The following is a 21,851-nucleotide window of genomic DNA, read 5'->3' on the forward strand; positions in this document are numbered from 1 at the left end:
TAATATTAAAATATTAAGGAGATCATGATAATCCGTTGATCGTGATCATGATTTTTTATTACATAAACTCATTTTAGAGAGATTTTTGGTATGAATATAAAGCTCACCTATGAGATCATGATAATCGAAAGACCGATTGTTCGGAATCTGCTCACGAATGGGCTTGGGATGACTCCTCTAATGGGGTATGTTTTTTTTTTCTTTTATTTGATAGATTCATGTAAATTTTTCTGATCATAAGATGTACTTTAAAAGAGCAGTTGGAACACTTTGAATCACTTTTATTGCGATATCAACGAGAGTATAATTAGAGAATCAGGTACAAATATATTGATGTGTTTTCTCCAACAAAAAATAAGTAGATCGGTTTATGACATGCTAGTGATGCTTTGTTTCGGTGTTATAGCAGATGCATTGGTGTCTACTGGGCTTGCTAAACTTGGATATCGATATGTCAACATAGGTATGCCTCTCACAACCTTACTCACAATTTCATTTTCTTTAGATTTAGAGAGAGTAAATCTGATGAATTGCCTATGGCATGGACACGCAGATGTTGAGCATGATTGCGATTCAACCGTTTGTAAATGAGTTTTTATTGACTGGTTTATGATATGATGCATCAAGTGTATTGCTCATAAATACTTCAAGGCATCCGTTTTAGTGTTTCATCAACTCTCTCTCTCATTATCTTTCTCCGTTGTGAAGATTATATTTACATATTTCTCCACTCCAATCCAATTCATCCTTGCAGGCTCCTCTTATTATTGGTTGTGATGTAAGGAGCATGACCAAGGAAACCTTGGCTAACCATGGCAACGAGATAGTGATTGATGTAAACCAAGGTAGGCATATGCGATGAGTTCGATGGGGCTCTCATGAGCATAGCTTTCACATATGGTTTGTTTTCTTATGAACAGATCCTCTCGGAGTTCAAGCGAAGAAGGTGCGGATCGATGGAGGTCACGAGGTAAATCATGGAAGTTTGGATGCAGGTTTGGGCAGGACCTCTCTTTGGAAATATTTTTGAGATCTAATCTTTATCAATGATATAATCAAGATCATATTTTATAATTTAAAATTATAATAACATATTCTCAAAATATCGATGAGATCGTGATAATCTTATCTCAATGATATCTATATTATTTCATAATTTAGAAAAACATGTTCTTTATTATTGATAGAATCATGATAATGTATTATTATAAATTTTATAATTCAAGATTATAATAATAAAATATTAAAAACTAAGGAGATCATGATAAAACATATCATGGTTTATCATGATTTAGAATCTCTTAGTCATGATATCGATTCTTTGTTACACTAACTCATTCTAGATAGATTTTTGGTAATGGATATAAAACTCACAATAGGACGTCATGAATTAACGGTACCGATAATTACCACTCACTAATTTTTTATTGATAATGATTATAAATTTATATGTATAAATAAAAATTGTAAAAGTATAATAATTATATATTTTATTTTAAAAAATAATTATAAAAATAATTATTAAATTATTTCATAATTTTGAAAATCATTTTGAGATCTAATCTTTATTATTGATAGAATCAAGATAATATTTTATAATATAAAATTATAATAATATATTTTCAAAATATCTATGTGATCGTGATAATCTTATCTCAATAATATATATATTATTTCATAATTTAGAAAAACATGTTCATTATTATTGATAGAATCTATCATTTAGGATTATGATAATATAATATTAAAATATTAAGAAGATCATGATAAATCATATCATGGTTTACCATGATTTCGAATCTCTTAATCATGATCTTGATTATTTGTTACATTAACTCATTTTAGAGAGATTTTTGGTAATTAATATAAAACTCACCGTGATGAATTAACGGTAACGATGATTCTTACTCACTAAATTTTTATTTTAATGATTATAAATATATATGAACAAATAATACTATAATTATTATATATTTTATTTTAAAAATAATAATAAAATATTTATTAAATTATTTCATAATTTCATAAATCATTTTGAGATCTAATCTTTATTATTATTAGAATTAAGATAATATTTTATAATTTAAAATTATAATAATTTATTCTTAAAATATTTTTGGAATCATGAAAATCTTTTCTCAATAATATCTATATTATTTAATAATTTAGAAAAACATGTTATTTTTTATTAATAGAATCATGATAATATATTATTATAAATTTTATATTTTATGATTATGAGAATATAATATTAAAATATTAATGCGATAGTAATAAATCATATCATGGTTTATCATCATTTAGAATCTCTTAATCATGATCTCGATTTTTTGTTACACTAACTCATTCTAGAGAGACTTTTGGTAATGGAATTAAAATTCACCCTAAGACGTGGTACCGATGATTATCACTCAATAAATTTTTATTGATAATGATTATAAATTTATATGTATAAAAAAATATAAAAATAATAATATATTTTATTTTAAAAAATAATTATAAAAATTATTAAATTATTTTAATATTTTCGAAAATCATTTTGAGATCTAATCTTTATTATTGATTGAATCAAGATAATATTTTATAATTTAAAATTATAATAATATATTTTTAAAATATCTATAAGATCGTGATAATTTTATCTCAATGATATCTATATTATTTCATAATTTAGAAAAAACATATTCTTTTTTATTTATAGAATCATGATAATCTATTATTATAAATTTTATAATTTAAGATTATGATAATATAATTTTAAAATATTTAGGAGATCGTGATAAATCATGATTTAGAATCCCTTAATCATGATCTTGATTCTTTGTGGTACTGATGATTATCACTTACTAAATTTTTATTTATAATATTATAAATTTATATGCATAAATAAAAATTATAAAATATAATAATTATATATTTTATTTTAAAAAATGATTATTAAATAATTTAATAATTTTGGAAATCATTTTGAGATCTAATCTTTATTATTGATAGAATCAAGATAATATTTTATAATTTAAAATTATAATAATATATTCTCAAAATATCTATGAGATCGTGATAATCTTATGACATCCTGATTTAACGATGTGTATGACTCACTAAATTTTTATTGATAATGATTATAAATTTATTTGCACAAATAAAAATTTAAAAATATTTAATAAATTATTTCATAATTTCGAAAATCAATCATGATAAATCAGAAATCTTTTTGAGATCTAATCTTTATTATTGATGTAATCAAGATAATATTTTATAATTTAAAATTATAATAATATATTCCAAAAATATCTATGAGATCGTGATAATCTTATCGATATCTTTTCAGAACAGAAAATCCCTATCAATACTAACGGGTGTTGCTAGCTATAAAGCTCTCTACGTAAGTATAAGGAAGTACTGTGTATGAGAAAGTACAACTGTGTGAGGAAGATGAAGAAGCAAATCGGTTTGGTGATGATCGCGGTGGTGATGTTGTGTAGCCAATGTTTGATTAGTGTCGAAGCAAGACCGATCGTCGAGCGTCGGAATCTGCTCGCGAATGGGCTTGGGATGACTCCTCCCATGGGGTATGTTTTTTTTATTTTTTATTTGATAGATTCATGTAAAATTTTCTAATCATAAGATTTTTAAGAGCAGTTGGAACACTTGGAATCACTTTTATTGCGATATCAACGAGACTATAATTAGAGAATCAGGTACAAATATATTGATGTGTTTTTTCTAACAAAAAATAAGTAGATCGGTTTATGACATGCTAGTGATGCTTTGTTTCGGTGTTATAGCGGATGCATTGGTGTCTACTGGGCTTGCTAAACTTGGATATCGATATGTCAACATAGGTATGTCTTTCACAACTTCACTCACAATTTCATTTTCTTTATATTTAGAGAGAGTAAATCTGATGAATTGTCTATGGCATGGACATGTAGATGATTGTTGGGCTGAGCATGATCGCGATTCAACGGTTTGTAAATGGGGATTTATTGACTGATTTATGATATGATGCATTATTGCTCATAAATACTTCAAGGCATCCGTTTTAGTGTTTCATCAACTCTCATGGTCATTCATGGATGCTTCCAGGGTTATATGGTGCCAAAAAGGTTGACGTTTCCATCAGGAATCAAAGCTCTCGCGGATTATGTTCATGGCAAGGGGCTTAAACTTGGTATTTACTCGGACGCAGGGTAAGTCTAGCAGAACAATGAATCCTGATCATCTTTTCATGACTGTCTCGATCTGTGAGTTCTTGAAATAAGACTTGTCGGGCATTGCAGGCACCAAACATGTAGCCAGACGATGCCAGGTTCGCTTGGTCATGAGCAGAAAGATGCTGAAACTTTTGCTTCATGGGTGAGCATGCGTGGTCGAACTATTGAAGCTTTCTTTGATACGAATTAGCTTGTTGATTCTTCTTATTCTTGTACCAGGGCATTGATTACCTCAAGTACGACAACTGTAACAATGATGATTTGAAACCGATGAAGCGGTAAGGTTTTCTTTTTTTTCCGTCTCGGTGAGATTTCGTGTGTGCCACTGAAACAAGGAAGAACTATCGATATAGGTATCCTGAGATGACTCGAGCTTTGATGAGAACAGGCAGACCAATTTTTGTCTCTCTATGTGAATGGTAAAAAAGAAAAAGAATACTAGAGAATATGAGCAAACAATTCTTGCTTCTTCGCTGATCAACTCTGCTCTTGTTTTCTCTGATTCAGGGGAGACATGCATCCGGCTCTTTGGGCTGACAAGTTGGGGAATAGTTGGAGAACAACTTTCGACATAAACGATTCATGGGAAAGGTACGGTCATTCATCTTTGTTTCTTCTTGATGTTCTTGTGTGGTATAATGTTTGTTTTTTCTTTATGTTGCAGTATGGTCTCGAGGGCAGATCAAAATGAAGTTTACGCTGAGCATGCAAGGCCCGGTGGTTGGAATGGTAAGTGTCTGCATAATTAGCCGATCCTATCATTTTTTGTGCAAGACGTCTGACATGTCGGCTTACGTCTATAGATCCAGACATGCTCGAAGTTGGAAATGGTGGTATGAGTAACGATGAGTACATCGTGCACTTTAGCCTCTGGGCTGCTTCCAAGGTAGCATAGCTCTCTCTCTCTCTCTCTCTCTCTCTCTCTCATTATCTTTCTGCATGGTGAAGATTCTATTTACATATTGCTCCACTCCAATCTAATCCATCCTTGCAGGCTCCTCTTATTATCGGTTGTGATGTAAGGAGCATGACCAAGGAAACCTTGGCTATCTTTGGCAACGAGGAAGTGATTGCTGTAAACCAAGGTAGGCATATGCGACGAGTTCGATGGGGCTCTCATGAGCATGGCTTTCACATATGGTTTGTTTTTTTGATGAACAGATCCTCTCGGTGTTCAAGCTAAGAAGGTGCGAATGTATGGAGATTCCGAGGTTGGTAATTGGCATTGCAAGTTGTTCTCATATTCTGTCATCCCATGAAGCACACAAGTCCTGAGATCATGGAAGTTTGGATGTAGGTTTGGGCAGGACCTCTCTCTGGATATAGAACTGTAGTCGTTCTGTTGAACCGTTCCCCTGAATTCAGAACCATCACAGCCCAATGGGATGACATCGGTCTTCCACCAAACACGGTTGTGGAAGTCAGAGATCTTTGGAAGGTACTCCAAATGTTTTGCCATCTTCTCCTACATATTGCAGTCACCGATTGACAGTTGTAGTTAACATGGTTGTACATTATTGGTTGCTGTAGCATACGACACTGGAGAAGAGGTTCGTGAACGAACTGATAGTCGACGTGCACCACCATGCCTGCAAGATGTTCCTGTTGACGCCTCTTACACTATCAGAAGAGGATGAACCGAAAGTCTAGTCACTGCTCGGATGAATAAATACATGTACAAATTCGATGCTTGAATTTATTAGTATTTTAATGAAGTAGATCGGCTCGTAGGGAATAAATTCATGTATAAATTCGATGCTTGAATTTGATGGTATTTTAATGAAGTAGAGGGCTCGTAGGATGAATAAATTCATGTACAAATTCGATGCTTGAATTTGATGGTATTTTAATGAAATTGAGGATTACGAGCTTTTTTTATTCTTGTTTCCCCTACGAAATCGCAAACTGTGATATTCCTTTTCATGTGTGTGAGCTACGGTTCCGATCGGGGATCGATTTTAACGTTTGAAGATCGCGCAATAAGCAAGTAACTGAGAGCCGACGTGCACCACCATGCTTGCAAAATGTTTCTGTTGATGTCTCTTACACTATCGAAAGAGGGTGAACCGAAAGTCTAGTCATTACTCAGATGAATAAATACATATATAAATTCGATGCTTGTATTTATTGGTATTTTAATGAAGTAGAGGGCTCGTAGGATGAATAAATTCATGTACAAATTCGATGCTTGAATTTGATGGTATTTTAATGAAATTGAGGAATATGAGCTTTTTTTTATTTATGACTTGTTTTCCCCAAGAAATTGCATACTGTAATATTCCTTTTCATGCACTTGATTTTGATTTATTTATGAGCTTCATTTGATTTTGATTTTGATTTTGATAGGGCAATTTAGGCATAAAGGCTTAAACTTGAGATCTACATATGTTGGGTAATCTTGTTAGCTCAGATATGCCAAATATTTGAATTCTATTCTTTGTTAATTTATAATTATAAATTTATTGATAATAATTATAAATTTATATGAATAAATAAACATAATAAAAATATAATAATTATATTTTTTTTAAATTAATAATAGGTATTATTTCATAATTTATGAAATCATATTGAGATCATAATCTTTATTATTGATAGAGTCATAACAATAATTTATAATTTAAATTTAATAAAATATTCTCAAAATATTGATAAGATCTTGATAATCTTATCTTAAAGATATCTATATTATTTCATAATTTTGAAAATCAAGATCTTTATTATTGATAGAATCATGATAATATATTATTATAAATTCTATAATTTATGATCATGATAAGATAATATTAAACAATTAATGAGACCACGATAAATCATATTATGTTTATCATGATTTAGAATCAATCGATTGTGATCTTGGTTCTTACACTAAGTCTTCTAAAGAGATTTTCGGTATGGCTATAAATTTTTATTGATAATGATTATAAATTTATATACACAAATAAAAATTATAAAATATAATAATTATATATTTTATTTTAAAAAATAATTATAAAAATATTTATTAAATTATTTCATAATTTCAAAAATTATTTTGAGATCTAATCTTTATTATTGATAAAATCAAGATAATATTTTATAATTTAAAATTATAATAATATATTCTCCAAATATATCGTGATAATCTTATCTCAATGATATCGATATTATTTCATAATTTAGAAAAACATGTTCTTTATTATTGATAGAATCATAATAATATATTATTATAAATTTTATAATTTAAGATTATGATAATATAATATTAAAATATTTAAATTTTTTTGATAAATCATATCATAGTTTATAATAATTTAGAATCCCTTTCTCGTGATCTCGATTCTTTGCTACACTAATTTATTATCATAAATTAACGGTACCGTGACTCACTAATTTATTTATTGATAATGATTATAAATTTATATGCACAAATAAATAATTATATGTTTTATATCAAAAATAATTATAAAAAAATATTTATTAAATTATTTCATAATTTCGGAAATCATTTTAGGATCTAATCTTTATCATTGATATAATCAAGTTAATATTTTATACTTTAAATTATAATAATATATTCTTAAAATATCGATGAGATCGTGATAATCTTATCTCAATGATATCTATATTATTTCATAATTTAAAAAAACATGATCTTTATTATTTATAGAATCATTATGAAATATTATTATAAATTTATAATTTAAGATTATTATAATATAATATTAAAATATTAAGTAGATCATGATAAATCATATCATGGTTGAAAATGTTTTGGAATCATTTAATCATGATCTCGATTCTTTTTTTTACAATAACTCATTCTAGAGAGATTTTTCGTATGGATATAAAGCTCACTCTATGATGTCATGAATTAAAGGTATCAAAAGTATGACTCACTAAATTTTTATTGATAACGATTATAAATTTATATGCATAAATAAAAATTATAATAATATAATAATTATATATTTTATTTAAAAATTATAAAAAGTTATTAAATTATTTCATAATTTCGGAAATTGTTTTGAGATATAATCTTTATTATTGATAAAATCAAGGTAATATTTTATATTTTAAAATTATAATAATATATTCTCCAAATATCTCTAAGATCGTGATAATCTTATATCAATGATATCTATATTATTTCATAATTTAGAAAAACATGTTCCTTATTATTGATAGAATCATTATACTATATTATTATAAATTTTATAATTTAAAATTATAAAAATATAATATTAAAATATTAATAAGATCGTGATAAATCATATCATGGTATTGATATAAAGCTCATTGTTATGAATTAATGGTACCGATGAATATAACTCACTAAACTTTTATTGATAATGATTATAAATTTATATTTACAAATAAAAAATATAAAAATATAATAATTATATATTTTATTTAAAAATAAATATAAAAAAATATTTATTAAATTATTTCATAATTTCAGAAACCTTTTTGAGATCTAATCTTTATCATTGATATAACCAAGATAATATTTTATATTTTAAAATTATAATAATATATTCTCAAAATATCAATGAGATCGTGATAATTTTATCTCAATGATATATATATATATATATATATATATATATATAATATTTCATTATTTAGAAAAACATATTCTTTATTATTGATAGAATCATGGTAATATATTATTATAAATTTTATAATTTAGAATTATGATAACATAATATAAAAATATTAAGGAGATCATGATAAATCATATAATGGTTTATCATTATTTATAATCACTTGATCGTGATCACAATTTTTTGTTATACTAATTCATTCTAAAGAGATTTTTGGTATGGATATAAATCTCAAGACGTCATAAATTAACAGCATCAATTAGCATGACTCACTTAATTTTTAATAATAATTATTATAAATTTATATACATAAATAAATTTTATAAAAAATTATAATTATATTTTTTTTATTTATAAAATAATTATAAAAATTATTTATTAAATTATTTCATAATTTCAGAAACCTTTTTGAGATCTAATCTTTATCATTGATATAATCAAAATAATATTTTATATTTTAAATTATAATAATATATTCTCAAAATATCAATGAGATCGTGATAATCTTATCTAAATGATATCTATATTATTTCATTATTTAAAAAATATATTTTTTATTATTGATAGAATCATGGTAATATATTATTATAAATTCTATAATTTAGAATTATGATAACATAATATAAAAATATTAAAGAGATCATGATAAATCATACCATGGTTTATCATTATTTAGTGATCACGATTTTTTGTTATACTAATTCATTCTAAAGAGATTTTTGGAATGGATATAAATCACAAGATGTCATAAATTAACAGCATCGATTAGCATGACTCACTGAATTTTTAATAATATTTATTATAAATTTATATACATAAATAAATTTTATAAAAAATTATAATTATATATTTTTTATTTATAAAATAATTATAAAAAAATATTTATTAAATTATTTTATAATTTCAGAAACCTTTTTGAGATCTAATCTTTATCATTGATATAATTAAAATAATATTTTATATTTTAAAATTATAATAATATATTCTCAAAATATCGATGAGATCGTGATAATCTTATCTAAATGATATCTATATTATTTCATTATTTAAAAAATTATATTCTTTATTATTGATAGAATCATGGTAATATATTATTATAAATTCTATAATTTAGAATTATGATAACATAATATAAAAATATTAAAGAGATCATGATAAATCATACCATGGTTTATCATTATTTAGTAATCACGTTTTTTTTGTTATACTAACTCATTCTAAAGAGATTTTTTTGGAATGGATATAAATCACAAGATGTCATAAATTAACGGCATCAATGAGCATGTCTCACTAAATTTTTACTAATAATTATTATAAATTTATATTCATAAATAAATATTATAAAAATTATAATTATATTTTTATTTAAAAAAATAATTATATAAAAAAATATTTATTAAATTACTTCATAATTTTGGAAATATTTTTAAGATCTAATCTTTATCAATGATATAATCAAGATCATATTTTATAATTTAAAATTATAATAATATATTCTCAAAATATCGATGAGATCGTGATAATCTTATCTCAATGATATCTATATTATTTCATAATTTAGAAAAGCATGTTTTTTATTATTAATAGAATCATGATAATATATTATTATAAATTCTATAATATATAATTATGATAATATAATATTAAAATATTAAGGAGATCGTGATAATCCCTTGATCGTGATCATGATTTTTTATTACAGAGAGATTTTTTGTATGAATATAAAGCTCACCCTAAGAGACCATAAATTAACGGTACCAATGAGTATGACTCACTAATTTTTTATTAATAATAATTATAAATTTATATGCAAAAATAATAATTATAAAATATAATAATGATATATGTTATTTAAAAAATAATTATAAAAATACTTATTAAATTATTTCATAATTTCATAAATCATTTTGAGATCTAATCTTTATTATTAATAGAATTAAGATAATATTTTATAATTTAAAATTATAATAATATATTTTCAAAATATATATGAGATCTTTATAATCTTATCTCAATGATATCTATATTATTTCATAATTTAGAAAAATATGTTCTTTATTATTGATAGAATCATGATAATATATTATTATCATTAAGTGAATTGGACCGATCAATGATCCGATTGCCAGTTTTTGAAGTTCTACTACTTGGTTTGATCTGCTGTACATTCGTGTTCTTTGATAATTCAACATATACAAACTAAGGGTTTATGGCTAATGTTGTGAAGATTCTATATTTACTTTATATGTTTTTAAATCACAGCATAGCCATTTGGGATTTGCAAAGGCATAAATTATTTTGAAATCATTGGCATCCATTTGTATCACAAGCATTTCTTTTGGTTCCTGATTGTCTGGACTTAATTGAAGGTTTTATTTTAGTTGGCTTTAATTGGCTTTTGTGATGTTTTAGTCTTTCTACAAAATGAAAATCAAATGATTTAAGATATAATATAATTTCAAATTTCTCATTGAAGTTTATCTAGGTGTAGCAGCAATTTTCCTTCCATTTTTAGAAGAATTATGGTTATCAAGCTGTAGTAATATACTTTCTTTTTGTCATTTGTCATTCTGTAGTCTTTATGTTTATATTAGTAGAGTACATGCTCTACATTGTTACCTAATTTGTAAGAAAGGACTAATTTATTTAAGAATCTACAGAATGGTGCTCAAAGTTGACAATGGATGGCCCAACGTTACTGTTGCTGGGTTCATGGAGGGTCAATATACTCAACGTTTCCCCTGCACAAAGAGAGATTGATCTCATAACTCAAATCATGTATCCAAGTTGCCAAGGGAACAACCTTATCATGAAAACATATGTGCTAGTGACCGGTAACATTAGCTCAATATTATTGTTTCACCTTTCAAGTTAAACATTATTGTTTGATGTGGCAATTCTTTATTTTTGAATGGAAAGTAAAGAGAAGCTTCATACATATGAAAATTGTATAGTTGATTCAACCAACATGGAAACTGTAATACCCTACTGAAGATGTTAAATCAAACTAGCTGATGATGCTCTGCATCATTGCTAGGTATCTCCTATACCCTTTTGTACTTGATAAGTGCAAGGAAATTGCTTATCAGCACTTCTCTCAGTATCTGTTCTTGGATTATGACGGTCTACTCATCTTCTATCACTTATGTGATTTGGTAATAAATTAAAATGGAACTTCAAATGAATAGGAAGGATTACCGAGTGTAATTTTGGATAGAAATCTTACAGTCTACTACCATAATGCATAAAATATTGTAGTCACAATTATCAAATGCTACTCAAATAATAGTTTGAAGTGCATAAGCCTTAGTTATTTTCTTTAGATAATACTCTTGACACTCTTGATGTGCATTTGTCAGGGAGCCACTTTTGTAGATCGGATTGTAAACATAGCTCCTGTTGAAAATTATATTCCTATGGTTGAGGAGTTAAGAATTATTATTATTGTTATTATTTGTTTAGAGATTCATAGTTATGTCTACAGTTGTTCCCTTATAACCACTCGTGCAGGGAGTTCTGGTTAGTGAGGCAGAAATTACTCTTGTTGGAAACAACATGTCAAATATTGAGGTGTCTGTAAACTCCAGTATACCTTTTTTATTCAAAGTTCTTCTGAACTTATAGATTAACTTATTCTTGTTTATAAGATTTTGGGGTCTGAATGAGTGTTCAAGTGATATCGATGTAGGGTACAAGCAGTCCTCGTGGTGAACAAGCCTCCGTTAGTGAAGCTCATGATGTTTGCCTCGAGTATGCTAGCTAAGGGTTTAGCATTTAGACAATAAGTTATCAACAAGGCTAAAGCATTTGATGAGAAGCATCGACTAGGGCTAGTGAAACTGCAATGGTTACTTCTTTCGATAGGCAGGTTGGCCTTTCAGAGAAAATAACAGCAGGAATCTCTATTGTCAATGAAAAAGTGAAATCTGTGGATGAAAAGCTACATGTGTCTGATAAAACCATTGCGGCCCTAATTGCAGCAGAGTGGAAACTGAATGACACTGGTGCTAATGTCAAGACTAACAGGTACTTGTATCATCTGCACATAAAGCCTTTTCCATATATTTTAACAATTTTAAGATTTCTTAAATTGATGAAAGAAAAATATTGTCTGCTATATTACGAGTATTCTGGTTGTGAAAATCTGTTTTCTACTAATGATTATGATAGTGGAACAAGTCCTCACTTTTTCTTCTTTGCAGCTGAACAACATATTTGTTCTTGCTGTCCTGTCATTTAAGCACCATGTGACTTTTATTTTTCCAAGAGTAGGTTATTGTTTGCTGATTTATCCTTGCACCAGGTATATTTTGTTGATTTTTTAAACAAGTTTATCAGCCTGTTAATACCACTCTACAGTTCTCCGCTGTTGTTCCACTTATCCATATATTGTTATCAATCGTGTTCGACATCCTGAAATTGCCAAATAAAGTACATTGTACCATATAATCTTGGATATCACTATGAAAATTTTGACTGGAATCTTTTTATTTAATTCAACTCAAGACAGCAGTGGTTTTATAGTACATTCCATGTCCAGGGAATATCTTATGAAGATGATATGGCCATCCAGGTTTCCTGAACTTAGGCTAAATATTTTGGTGGATATAATTTCTTTCGCATTATTTTGTTAGTTGTGCTCCTTTAACCATGGATTCATAATGGATATAATAGAAACTTTGAATCTCATACCAGTGTTGGAATTGCTCAATTATTTTTTTTCTAAATGTCTATGTATGTAACTGCTGGAATTGCTTGGTTAAATGGTGCTTTTGGAAAGGTGGCAAAGGCTGGCCATATTGCAGGCTCCAGAACAAGAGAGAAGTTCCAATTGGCAATCTCAGATTTAACAGCCAAGGTAATGCATTAACTTTTGGCCATCATATTTTAATTGAAGTTGTGTAAAATATCTTCTGACTGGGTATGAAAGACCTGAAGTCAGTTGCATACTTGTAACATAATGTTGAAAGTTGAGACATCTGTCACTAAAATGTAGTTTTGAAGCTATGTTGACGTTTTTAGTAAAGCATAGCACAACAACAAGGTAATTGTCAATGCTTAGGTATGGTGAGAGTCTGTGTTTACATCAGTACAGAGGTTGTTTTTATTAGGCTTATAAAACACACAGGTGATAAGGGAGCAAATCGACTATGGTTCCAAGCTTATACTATGTAAACTGACCATGGTTCGAAGCTTACACTAAAATACTTAATGCAAGAATCTCGACTAGAGTTTTTCAATTCTCTGTTTGTGGTTTAATGTCATCATGGCCATGAGAAATTGCATGCCAACTTCGAGTTTAAATACCTAGCCATTTCCTATGAACTTATTTTGAATCATGAGTTATAAAATCTTAAGCTCATGTATTCAGAAGGTTTAAAATGTAATATGCCATCTCTCTATAGCACAAGGTTTTAAGATTTTAGTTTAAACTAAAATCTCTCTATAGCACTTTTTTTATACAATTTGCGAACCACTGAGATGTCTCCTCAAAGACAGCACCAGAACTTATTGACCATCTATAATGTTACTAAATCCATGTGTTGATTCTGCTCCAAAAACTCATGGGTTCAAAATAAGCTTAAGATTTTAGTTTAAACACACAGGTTGTCTGTTTTTAAATGTAATATGCCATCTCTCTATGGCACAAGGTTTTACTGCGTTGTATACAACAAGTGTGACTTTTGTAGACTATTGAATTAGGTATCGAGATTGGTGGGAGGTTCAAAGCATGCAATTTAATCTCTGAATTCGTCGTGTCTTTTGTAGACTATTGATTGACATTAAAATCTGATGTATTTATCTTTTTTATGCTGTATAATATGTTTACAGAGAAAACACTACGATAAATCATTTTCTTTTTAAGCTCCAAAACATATTGTGATCAATAAAAAATTTTCACCGCTGAAAGTTTGAACATCTTGTCATCAAGTATGTATGTGATGATATATAATGCAGGAGCAATCTAATTAGTTTATTAATAAAATAAATTTAATTAGAATAGATAAATTTTGTAGTTGTCATATGATAATATTTACTCAATGATAAAAAAAAATAGTAATGTCTAAGTCTTACACATTAAATTACAATTAACATATTAATAGAAATACAAATAAATTGTATATTTTACCTTCACTTCATGATATATGATTTGTGATATTTAAGTTTCATGAATATGATAAATGATGTGCTCCTATTTTCAACTTTTAAGATTGAAGTATATGTCTTCCAAAAATATCATTCTTAGTTTTTACGAAACATTAATTAAGCATGCACAAACCCTAATATTTATGTTAAGCATAGCACAACAAGCCAAAGTGTGCTAGCTAGCAAACTTTAATATGATGTTAAGTTATAAAAATAAGTATACATGACTAAAAGTGATGATTGAATTGTAATCGACCTTAAGTGAATCTGAAGCTTGAATGAGTTTGAACATAATTAAAGTAAAAAAGTTTAAATTTTAAACCTCATATATATAATATATATAGAGGATAATAGACATGGATGAAGTAATGAAAAAATAAACAAAGATGCAAATCAAAGAGGTGTGCTATACTAAATGTTGAGATACATAAGTAAGATTGAAATATGAGTTTAGATAAAAAATATCATTCTTGTCAAATCAAATTAAACTTAATTGAGGTTACTGTAACCTTTTAATTATATTAGTAAAGGAAGAAAAAAAGAAAAGAGAAAAAAACTTTAAATGAGGCCTAATGAGATTAACCCCTAGGCCATAAGGTAACATCTTAAGCATCTCTATAATTTAGTCTCATCCTCTTTACCAACCTGATAACCCATGATCCTTTCTCTTCTTCTGCAACCACTCTTAGCTTCTCTCAAGCAGACTATAAAACCCTAGCTCAAAGAAAGATTGAGATAAAATAAACTCAACTCTTCCCTTGCTATACTTGGGGTTTTAGTTTTACATATTACAAGTTGATCTTTCCAACTACTTTTGAGTAACCTAAACATTAAATTTATCTTTGATTTTTCAATATTTTTAAATGATTCTCTTGTGATTCTAAAGCCACAAGTATAACCTTAATCTAAGATCGGTGCATAGAGTTATTATAGTCTCAATCCGAGATACTTAAAATCTCTTATTTTCTAAGAAAATATTTTGTTCAAGCCGAATTAACCCCCTTAAGGATATGATTAGACTATGATCTTTTGATATGTTTTAAAAGGTTCTCTTAAGGTTTTGTGAGATTTAGAATTGAGTAAGTACCACCTCTGTACACCAAGATATGGGTTTATAAGTTCAGATAGTCCAAACCCAGTTTCAATAGAATAGAATAGGTGCTGGCAGTTGAATTAGAAGAATAATTTAGTCTCCAAATAATTTTATTTTAAGCTAAAATTTGTTGTGTATTTTATTTTATATGTCTTCTAGTGTTTTGTAAATTTTCATGACAAGATTGTTTGGTCAGCTAGAATACTTGAGCAAAATTTCTTCGTAAAATTGTATGATAATTTAATTGATAGTAACTAGTTCATTTGTTTATAGTGTGAATTGTTGAAAATTGATAGTGGAATCTAAATAAATTTGTAGGTTAAGTATAATTTATTTTATGGGAGATTTTATCAATTTTTTTCTATGGATTATTGTAATGAATTATTATCGATCAATAATTCAATAGGTAAGATCCTTAATTAAGACATATCATAACTCTATGCTTTCAATTTGATAGGTGCATTGCTCCCTAGCACACTTGATCATTAAGGAACATGAACTTTCATTAGTATTGTTATTTTTTAGTTTAATCAGGCAAGTGTAAGTTTAATTCACTACAAAATAGTGGTCGCATATATTATCATATTCATAATATATTTTGGAAAGTACGTTTAGATGGATATGACCATCATGAGCTAAATATGAATGGATGTATTTTGTAAGTATAAAAATATATGAATTATGATAAAAATATCTTGTATATATACATATATGATGATGTGTGGTGCGGGAGTGCATGTGTGTTTTCTATGATGTGTGGTGTGAGAGTGCACAGATATGTTACGACGTTCAATGCACGTATGTATTATGACATGTGATGTAAAATTGCATATATGTAGGGTATAGGTGAAACTAGGAGTAGAGTGTTACGAGTTGTAGACTTGTAGTAAGAGAGCCCAAGTTACTTTAATTTCAAGATTGTTACTTTTCATTATATTCATATCAATTTAGTAATGAAAATTGAAATGCGATATTCTACTTTAATCATGCATGCACATAGGGTACGAGTGTAACTAGGAGAAAGGTATTACATAAATATTAAAAAAATTATAATAAATTAGATTATTTTTATTGAAGATTATGAATTTTGATTCATTTTAAAAATAAAAATTGATCATAAAAAAAATATTTTTAAAATCAAGTCATAATTATTACATTTTTTCGAAGGAAACATTATATCTTTGATTTGATAAAATGGTAATTTTTTATATCTTTATATTATTTTATTCTATATTTGAGCCTATAAAAGGGGGTTTGAATATTTTAATAAAGATGATTTTTTTTTTTTCATCCTTGAGTCTATTAAGAGGTTAGAATATTATTATAAGGAAGCTCATGTATGTGTGAGCGATCCGAGATCACAGTTATGCTCTGATGTTATGACTCCAGCTAAGTGTGAGAAGGTGCAAAACCTAACAGTTTGATCATTATTCATTTTTTTAATGATATTTTAAATTATTATATTACTTTTCTATTTCTCTCATAAAAAAATCCACTCTCTCTAATCCTACATCAACACGCCTGGCTGACCTTACATAACTCAACAATATGATATGGTTAACACTGTAATCAATGGAACCGTCCTCCCACCCATCTTTTACATGGTGCAATCATAGAGTACAACAGCATCACAAGGAGGCCTAACACAGCTCTCCATATGTAAATCAAACTAAACCAGCTTTATTATCGATGAAACGCAAGAAGCAATCATCCCACATTGACGACCGTTCTTTTGTATGAAGCCAACCAGACGATCATCCCGTCACAGTTGTTTGTTCCTCTGAAGGGAGAGCTTGAAATGAATGCTAGGCAAGTGCGCCCACTGCAAACAAAAATGGTGATTTGAGTAGATCAGGATTTCACATCATGTTTCATGCACAAAAGTAGAGGCGTTGTTTGATCATAATAATTTGTTCTATGGTGTCTATGTCTTGTATAATGTTCTTTTACCTGATCAATGCATGACCCCCTAAAAGACAATCATTGAACTGAGAAAAGAGCTTGAAATCGTCTGAATATATAGATAGATGTTCATTCTATATATTAATATTGTGAATTGTTTCTGTGCTGTACATATTAAAATCTGAACCAAATTATATAACCAGATTGATATATCGTTGTTGGAGAATACACTCGGTCCGATATATTTCATTGTTCTTCTGTCTACTTAGTCCATACTACTTCCAAATGTTCTGCAGCTCCTATTTCCTTAACCATAGAAGCATAACTTGCGGTAAATGCTCTTCCAATCCAAACCCTAAAATTCGAGTGGTATTACTTCCCTTCTCAATCGCCAACACCATCACAGACTCCTAAACTCTTTTATGCCCATTTCAATTCCAGATTCAATGAAGCTCAGTGACCTTACAACATAAAGAACTCCTTACATTTTTTGCTGCAGTGCTGAAAGCTTCTCTATGGCTGATGTCTGGATTAGTAGCTTTTAGTCTTCTTATCTCCTCCCTGTGGAGAAAAGAGATCAGTCAAATGCGCATCACTAGCATTTGGAACGATTTAATGGAAGAATTGAAGCTGTGTTTAGAGTAATATCCATGTTTTTTCTTCTTTCCTTGAGAAAACAAGTCAAAAGTGCTCACTTGATGAATCTGTTATAGGCAGAAGGAACGCGTTGTCTCTTCTCGGCTGCTGATCTCGGAATCATATTGAAAATATAGTAGAGTCAGCAAATGATGTTGATCTTAGAATAATTACAGTCAACTTATGTGAGCGAACTTACGGTGAATTTGTAGCATTTGCTGCTGAACACTCCTCATGGAGTTCATCGTTTTCATGTTGGCACACATAGAAGAAGATCCACAATCCATGTGAAGACCTTGAGACCCTATATTGTGATTCTGCAGCTGTTCTCCAAAATTAAGCTTTTATCATGAAATGACAAGGCTGATCAAGTCACCTCAAGAAATAAAGTGAAACACTGCTACTATTTTTATGATTTCAGTTAATATCACCAAATATCTCCCTATGTTGTATGCCTTCTGTCTTGTGCACAACAACAGAGTTTCTGTTTGTGAAATGAAATAAACAAAGACTGCAAACTTTATATGGTATTATTATTGAGCCTCTTTCCCTCACAACAACAACAGCAACAAAATATACCGAGATCAGATAAGCAAGCTTTCATCTTTTAACATGGATCCCCAAAAATCCAAAACTTGGAATTTTAGTACTCAGTAATATCATAGAATCATTACTATGTTGAATGATTACTAGAACCTGGATATCTTGAGGAGGGAGTTTCTGAAACTGAACACCTGAACTCGCACACAGCAAACTGGAGCAACACTCACATTTTACTCTCACACTGTCCAACAAATTGTCCCTCGGAACATTAACCTGTAGATTATAGAACCAAAACAATGGAGTTAAAAGATTGAGATAAGAAATGCTGCAACATGAAATTTCTACTACTACTACTACTACTACTACTACTAGCTGTACACTACTTAGCCGAATGTAAGTTATTCAAATACTCCGGAATTATTTTGTTGCATAGGCCATCAAAATTCTCACACACCACAAAACCTTACCTTAATTTCCACTTTCTTGTTCATGGACCTATAGGAAGAAGAATTTCAATGATATATCAAGCGTCAATAGTCATCCCTCGCAATAAAGAGAGAGAGAGAGAGGACTAATATCACATGAGAGGTTTATGAACAGATGCTGGCGAATATAACAAACTGTTGTCACGCAGGAACTGAAGTTTGATTACTAGTTTGCCGAATATAAGCTAGCGATGACAGTTCTTTTGAGCTCAGGAGAAGATAATGGACTTGTTTTCGTTTCTTACCCCTTTGTTCTCTCTCTTCTCGAGCAGATTACTCATATGGAAAGGCTCTGACTGACTAACAAGCGACCAGAAAAAAACTGTTTCTTGGCCACTACAGTTTAAGCTGAAATCTACAAATGAGAGAGAGAGAGAGAGAGAGAGAGAGAGAGATCTTGGAAACTGTGAACCAAAGGGGGAAGAATTAAGACATTAAGAATACTCATTCTAGGCAGCAACATGCATTGTTCCCGGGAGGAACAGGATGAACTCAAACTCATAAATTCCATATATGCATGATCGGGAAAGGAAAAGCAAAAAGAAAAAAGCATTACACTGAACCAGATTACTTCTAGCAAGATTAAGAGAAGAAACGGCAGCAAGTCAAGTTCTTTTCTATGGATTTCAATGTCACCTTTTAGTTGGAAAAATTAAATGCCATCCTCGAATTCTTAGTTTTTCCAAAAAAATCTTCACAAAGCTCGGACTTCTGCATGATAGTGTAGAGTCGAAAGTTTTTGCTGCATCAAGATTATTTGAACAGCTGGACAAGCCAATTCTAGCTCAAGATCGAAGACTATCCATCTGATCTATTGTCCTGAAACTTTAGAATCCCAAAGGAGCAATTGTACCCGAAAAGAGTTAAGCCATTCGAGAATGCAGTGCTACCATGTTAACCCAAATTAGGGTTTAATGACATGGAAACAAAAGCGCACACTCAATCACGTCGGTGCCGTATGAGATCTCTCAGTCTGGTAATTCACTTGCTTTGTAATGATCTTACTATGCCGAGTCGCCTTGTTCGGCTTGAGCAGTAGAGGACAATAATTCTTGAGACTAATCGTTTAAAGCAATTCCAATATAACATTTAACTCCAATACAAAGCACAATAAAACGATTTCTGGCACCTGAGTCAACCAAAACATAAGAGAAAGAAAACAGGCGGGAGATCTACCACGAGGATCGCGTTGCAGAAGTTGCAGTGCACGTAGCAAACCCGCTCCATCGACATGTTTCCAAGGACTCGGTGCCTTCGAGCATGAGCTAGCAGAGGTCAGTACTTAGACATGAACAGGGAATTCAGGAAGGGCGTCCCTCTTTTCCTGCATCCACACCACTATGGATGATGGAGTGACACAAGACAGTGAGAACGGGATGAACGATTGGGTATGAGCTCGCAGGTGCAGGGTGCAAAGAAATAGTAACGCAGGAAGAGGAAGCAGTCTCGGTTAGCATTTCACCTATCTAACTCGCTTATGACGCAGCACATGGTGGTCTCCCGTTGTGATATCACTCGAGGACATTGATGGCTGTATCAGGTACGTGATAATAGTCCGGGTTGTGGCTTTGAATGCGTCTGCCATGAGAGGTCGAATCGCAGGGGAAGCTTCCCCTAATTGAGGAGCATATGCTGCTGCTTCTACCACCAATGTGATGTCGTATCGAGTGATGGCTTGCATTACAAAGCTGGTGGTGGAGTCGATTCATCGAGCGATGGCTTGTCGTGTTCCTTCGGTACACAAGCGTTGGCCTCACTGCCTGTTCGGTAAAAGAATGGCTCCATTGGAATTGATACCTGGTTTTAGTTTTGTCCCTCATTCCAGCTGTAATCTTCGGGAAATGGGCTGTAGATTTGAGGAAACCAAAGATACCACAGGAATTGAGATGTAATATCAATGAAAAGCAATAAGTTTGGGATTTTGAATTGGGCGAATTTTCAAAAATATTATTCTTTTTTTATTTTTTCATTCTCTAATAGCATCCTTCTTACCTGAAATATGAACCGATCTAATTATAATGTTTTTACGTTATGTTAACAGTGTTTTCAGTAATACCCACAAAAAATAAAAACACTATCATTTTGTAAAAAACATTGTGTTTACAGTATTGTTACACTATATTACAGTATTTTCAGTACAATATTTTTTGGTATAGATGAAAACGTTATAATTCGATCTATCGATCGATCCATAAAAAAATAAAAAATAAAAAAGATAGATGAGTCGAGGTATTTCGGGTAT

The 21,851-nt window shown here is 29.5% G+C and overlaps 2 protein-coding genes across 2 annotated transcripts; one reads left to right on the plus strand and one right to left on the minus strand.

Moving 5' to 3' along the window:
- Nucleotides 1-3,395: 3,395 nt before the first annotated feature.
- LOC103972718 (alpha-galactosidase 1-like) lies at nucleotides 3,396-5,962 on the plus strand. Its single transcript, XM_065101951.1, has 15 exons — nucleotides 3,396-3,572; nucleotides 3,643-3,701; nucleotides 3,789-3,845; nucleotides 3,936-3,970; nucleotides 4,090-4,193; nucleotides 4,284-4,359; nucleotides 4,437-4,495; nucleotides 4,571-4,636; nucleotides 4,725-4,808; nucleotides 4,882-4,946; nucleotides 5,021-5,103; nucleotides 5,212-5,302; nucleotides 5,379-5,428; nucleotides 5,515-5,655; nucleotides 5,748-5,962. Exons 1-15 carry the CDS (start codon nucleotides 3,409-3,411, stop codon nucleotides 5,865-5,867), a joined length of 1,254 nt encoding a protein of 417 aa, XP_064958023.1. The 5' UTR covers nucleotides 3,396-3,408; the 3' UTR covers nucleotides 5,868-5,962.
- Nucleotides 5,963-17,579: 11,617 nt separating this feature from the next.
- Nucleotides 17,580-20,990, minus strand: LOC135608896 (protein YABBY 2-like). The gene is made up of 6 exons (XM_065101952.1): nucleotides 20,786-20,990; nucleotides 19,278-19,397; nucleotides 18,781-18,904; nucleotides 18,641-18,689; nucleotides 18,431-18,506; nucleotides 17,580-17,865 (listed from the first exon to the last, which is right to left on the minus strand). The coding sequence occupies exons 1-6, from the start codon at nucleotides 20,840-20,842 to the stop codon at nucleotides 17,806-17,808; spliced, it is 486 nt and encodes a 161-aa protein (XP_064958024.1). The 5' UTR covers nucleotides 20,843-20,990; the 3' UTR covers nucleotides 17,580-17,805.
- Nucleotides 20,991-21,851: the final 861 nt, after the last annotated feature.

This window comes from Musa acuminata, chromosome BXJ2-4 (genome assembly GCF_036884655.1).
Source record: "Musa acuminata AAA Group cultivar baxijiao chromosome BXJ2-4, Cavendish_Baxijiao_AAA, whole genome shotgun sequence".
Classification (NCBI taxonomy): Eukaryota; Viridiplantae; Streptophyta; class Magnoliopsida; order Zingiberales; family Musaceae; genus Musa; species Musa acuminata.

Excerpts from the sequence above, each read along its gene's own strand:
- LOC103972718 (XM_065101951.1), top strand. The coding sequence starts at position 3,409 with ATGAGAAAGTACAACTGTGTGAGGAAGATGAAGAAGCAAATCGGTTTG. Across the intron at positions 4,194-4,283 it reads GGTATTTACTCGGACGCAGG|GCACCAAACATGTAGCCAGA; the intron begins GTAAGTCTAGCA and ends CGGGCATTGCAG. Across the intron at positions 4,360-4,436 it reads CTGAAACTTTTGCTTCATGG|GGCATTGATTACCTCAAGTA; the intron begins GTGAGCATGCGT and ends TTCTTGTACCAG.
- LOC135608896 (XM_065101952.1), bottom strand. The coding sequence starts at position 20,842 with ATGTCGATGGAGCGGGTTTGCTACGTGCACTGCAACTTCTGCAACGCG. Across the intron at positions 18,905-19,277 it reads TCCCTCCTCAAGATATCCAG|CTGCAGAATCACAATATAGG; the intron begins GTTCTAGTAATC and ends TTTGGAGAACAG. Across the intron at positions 18,507-18,640 it reads GCCTATAACAGATTCATCAA|GGAGGAGATAAGAAGACTAA; the intron begins GTGAGCACTTTT and ends TTTTCTCCACAG.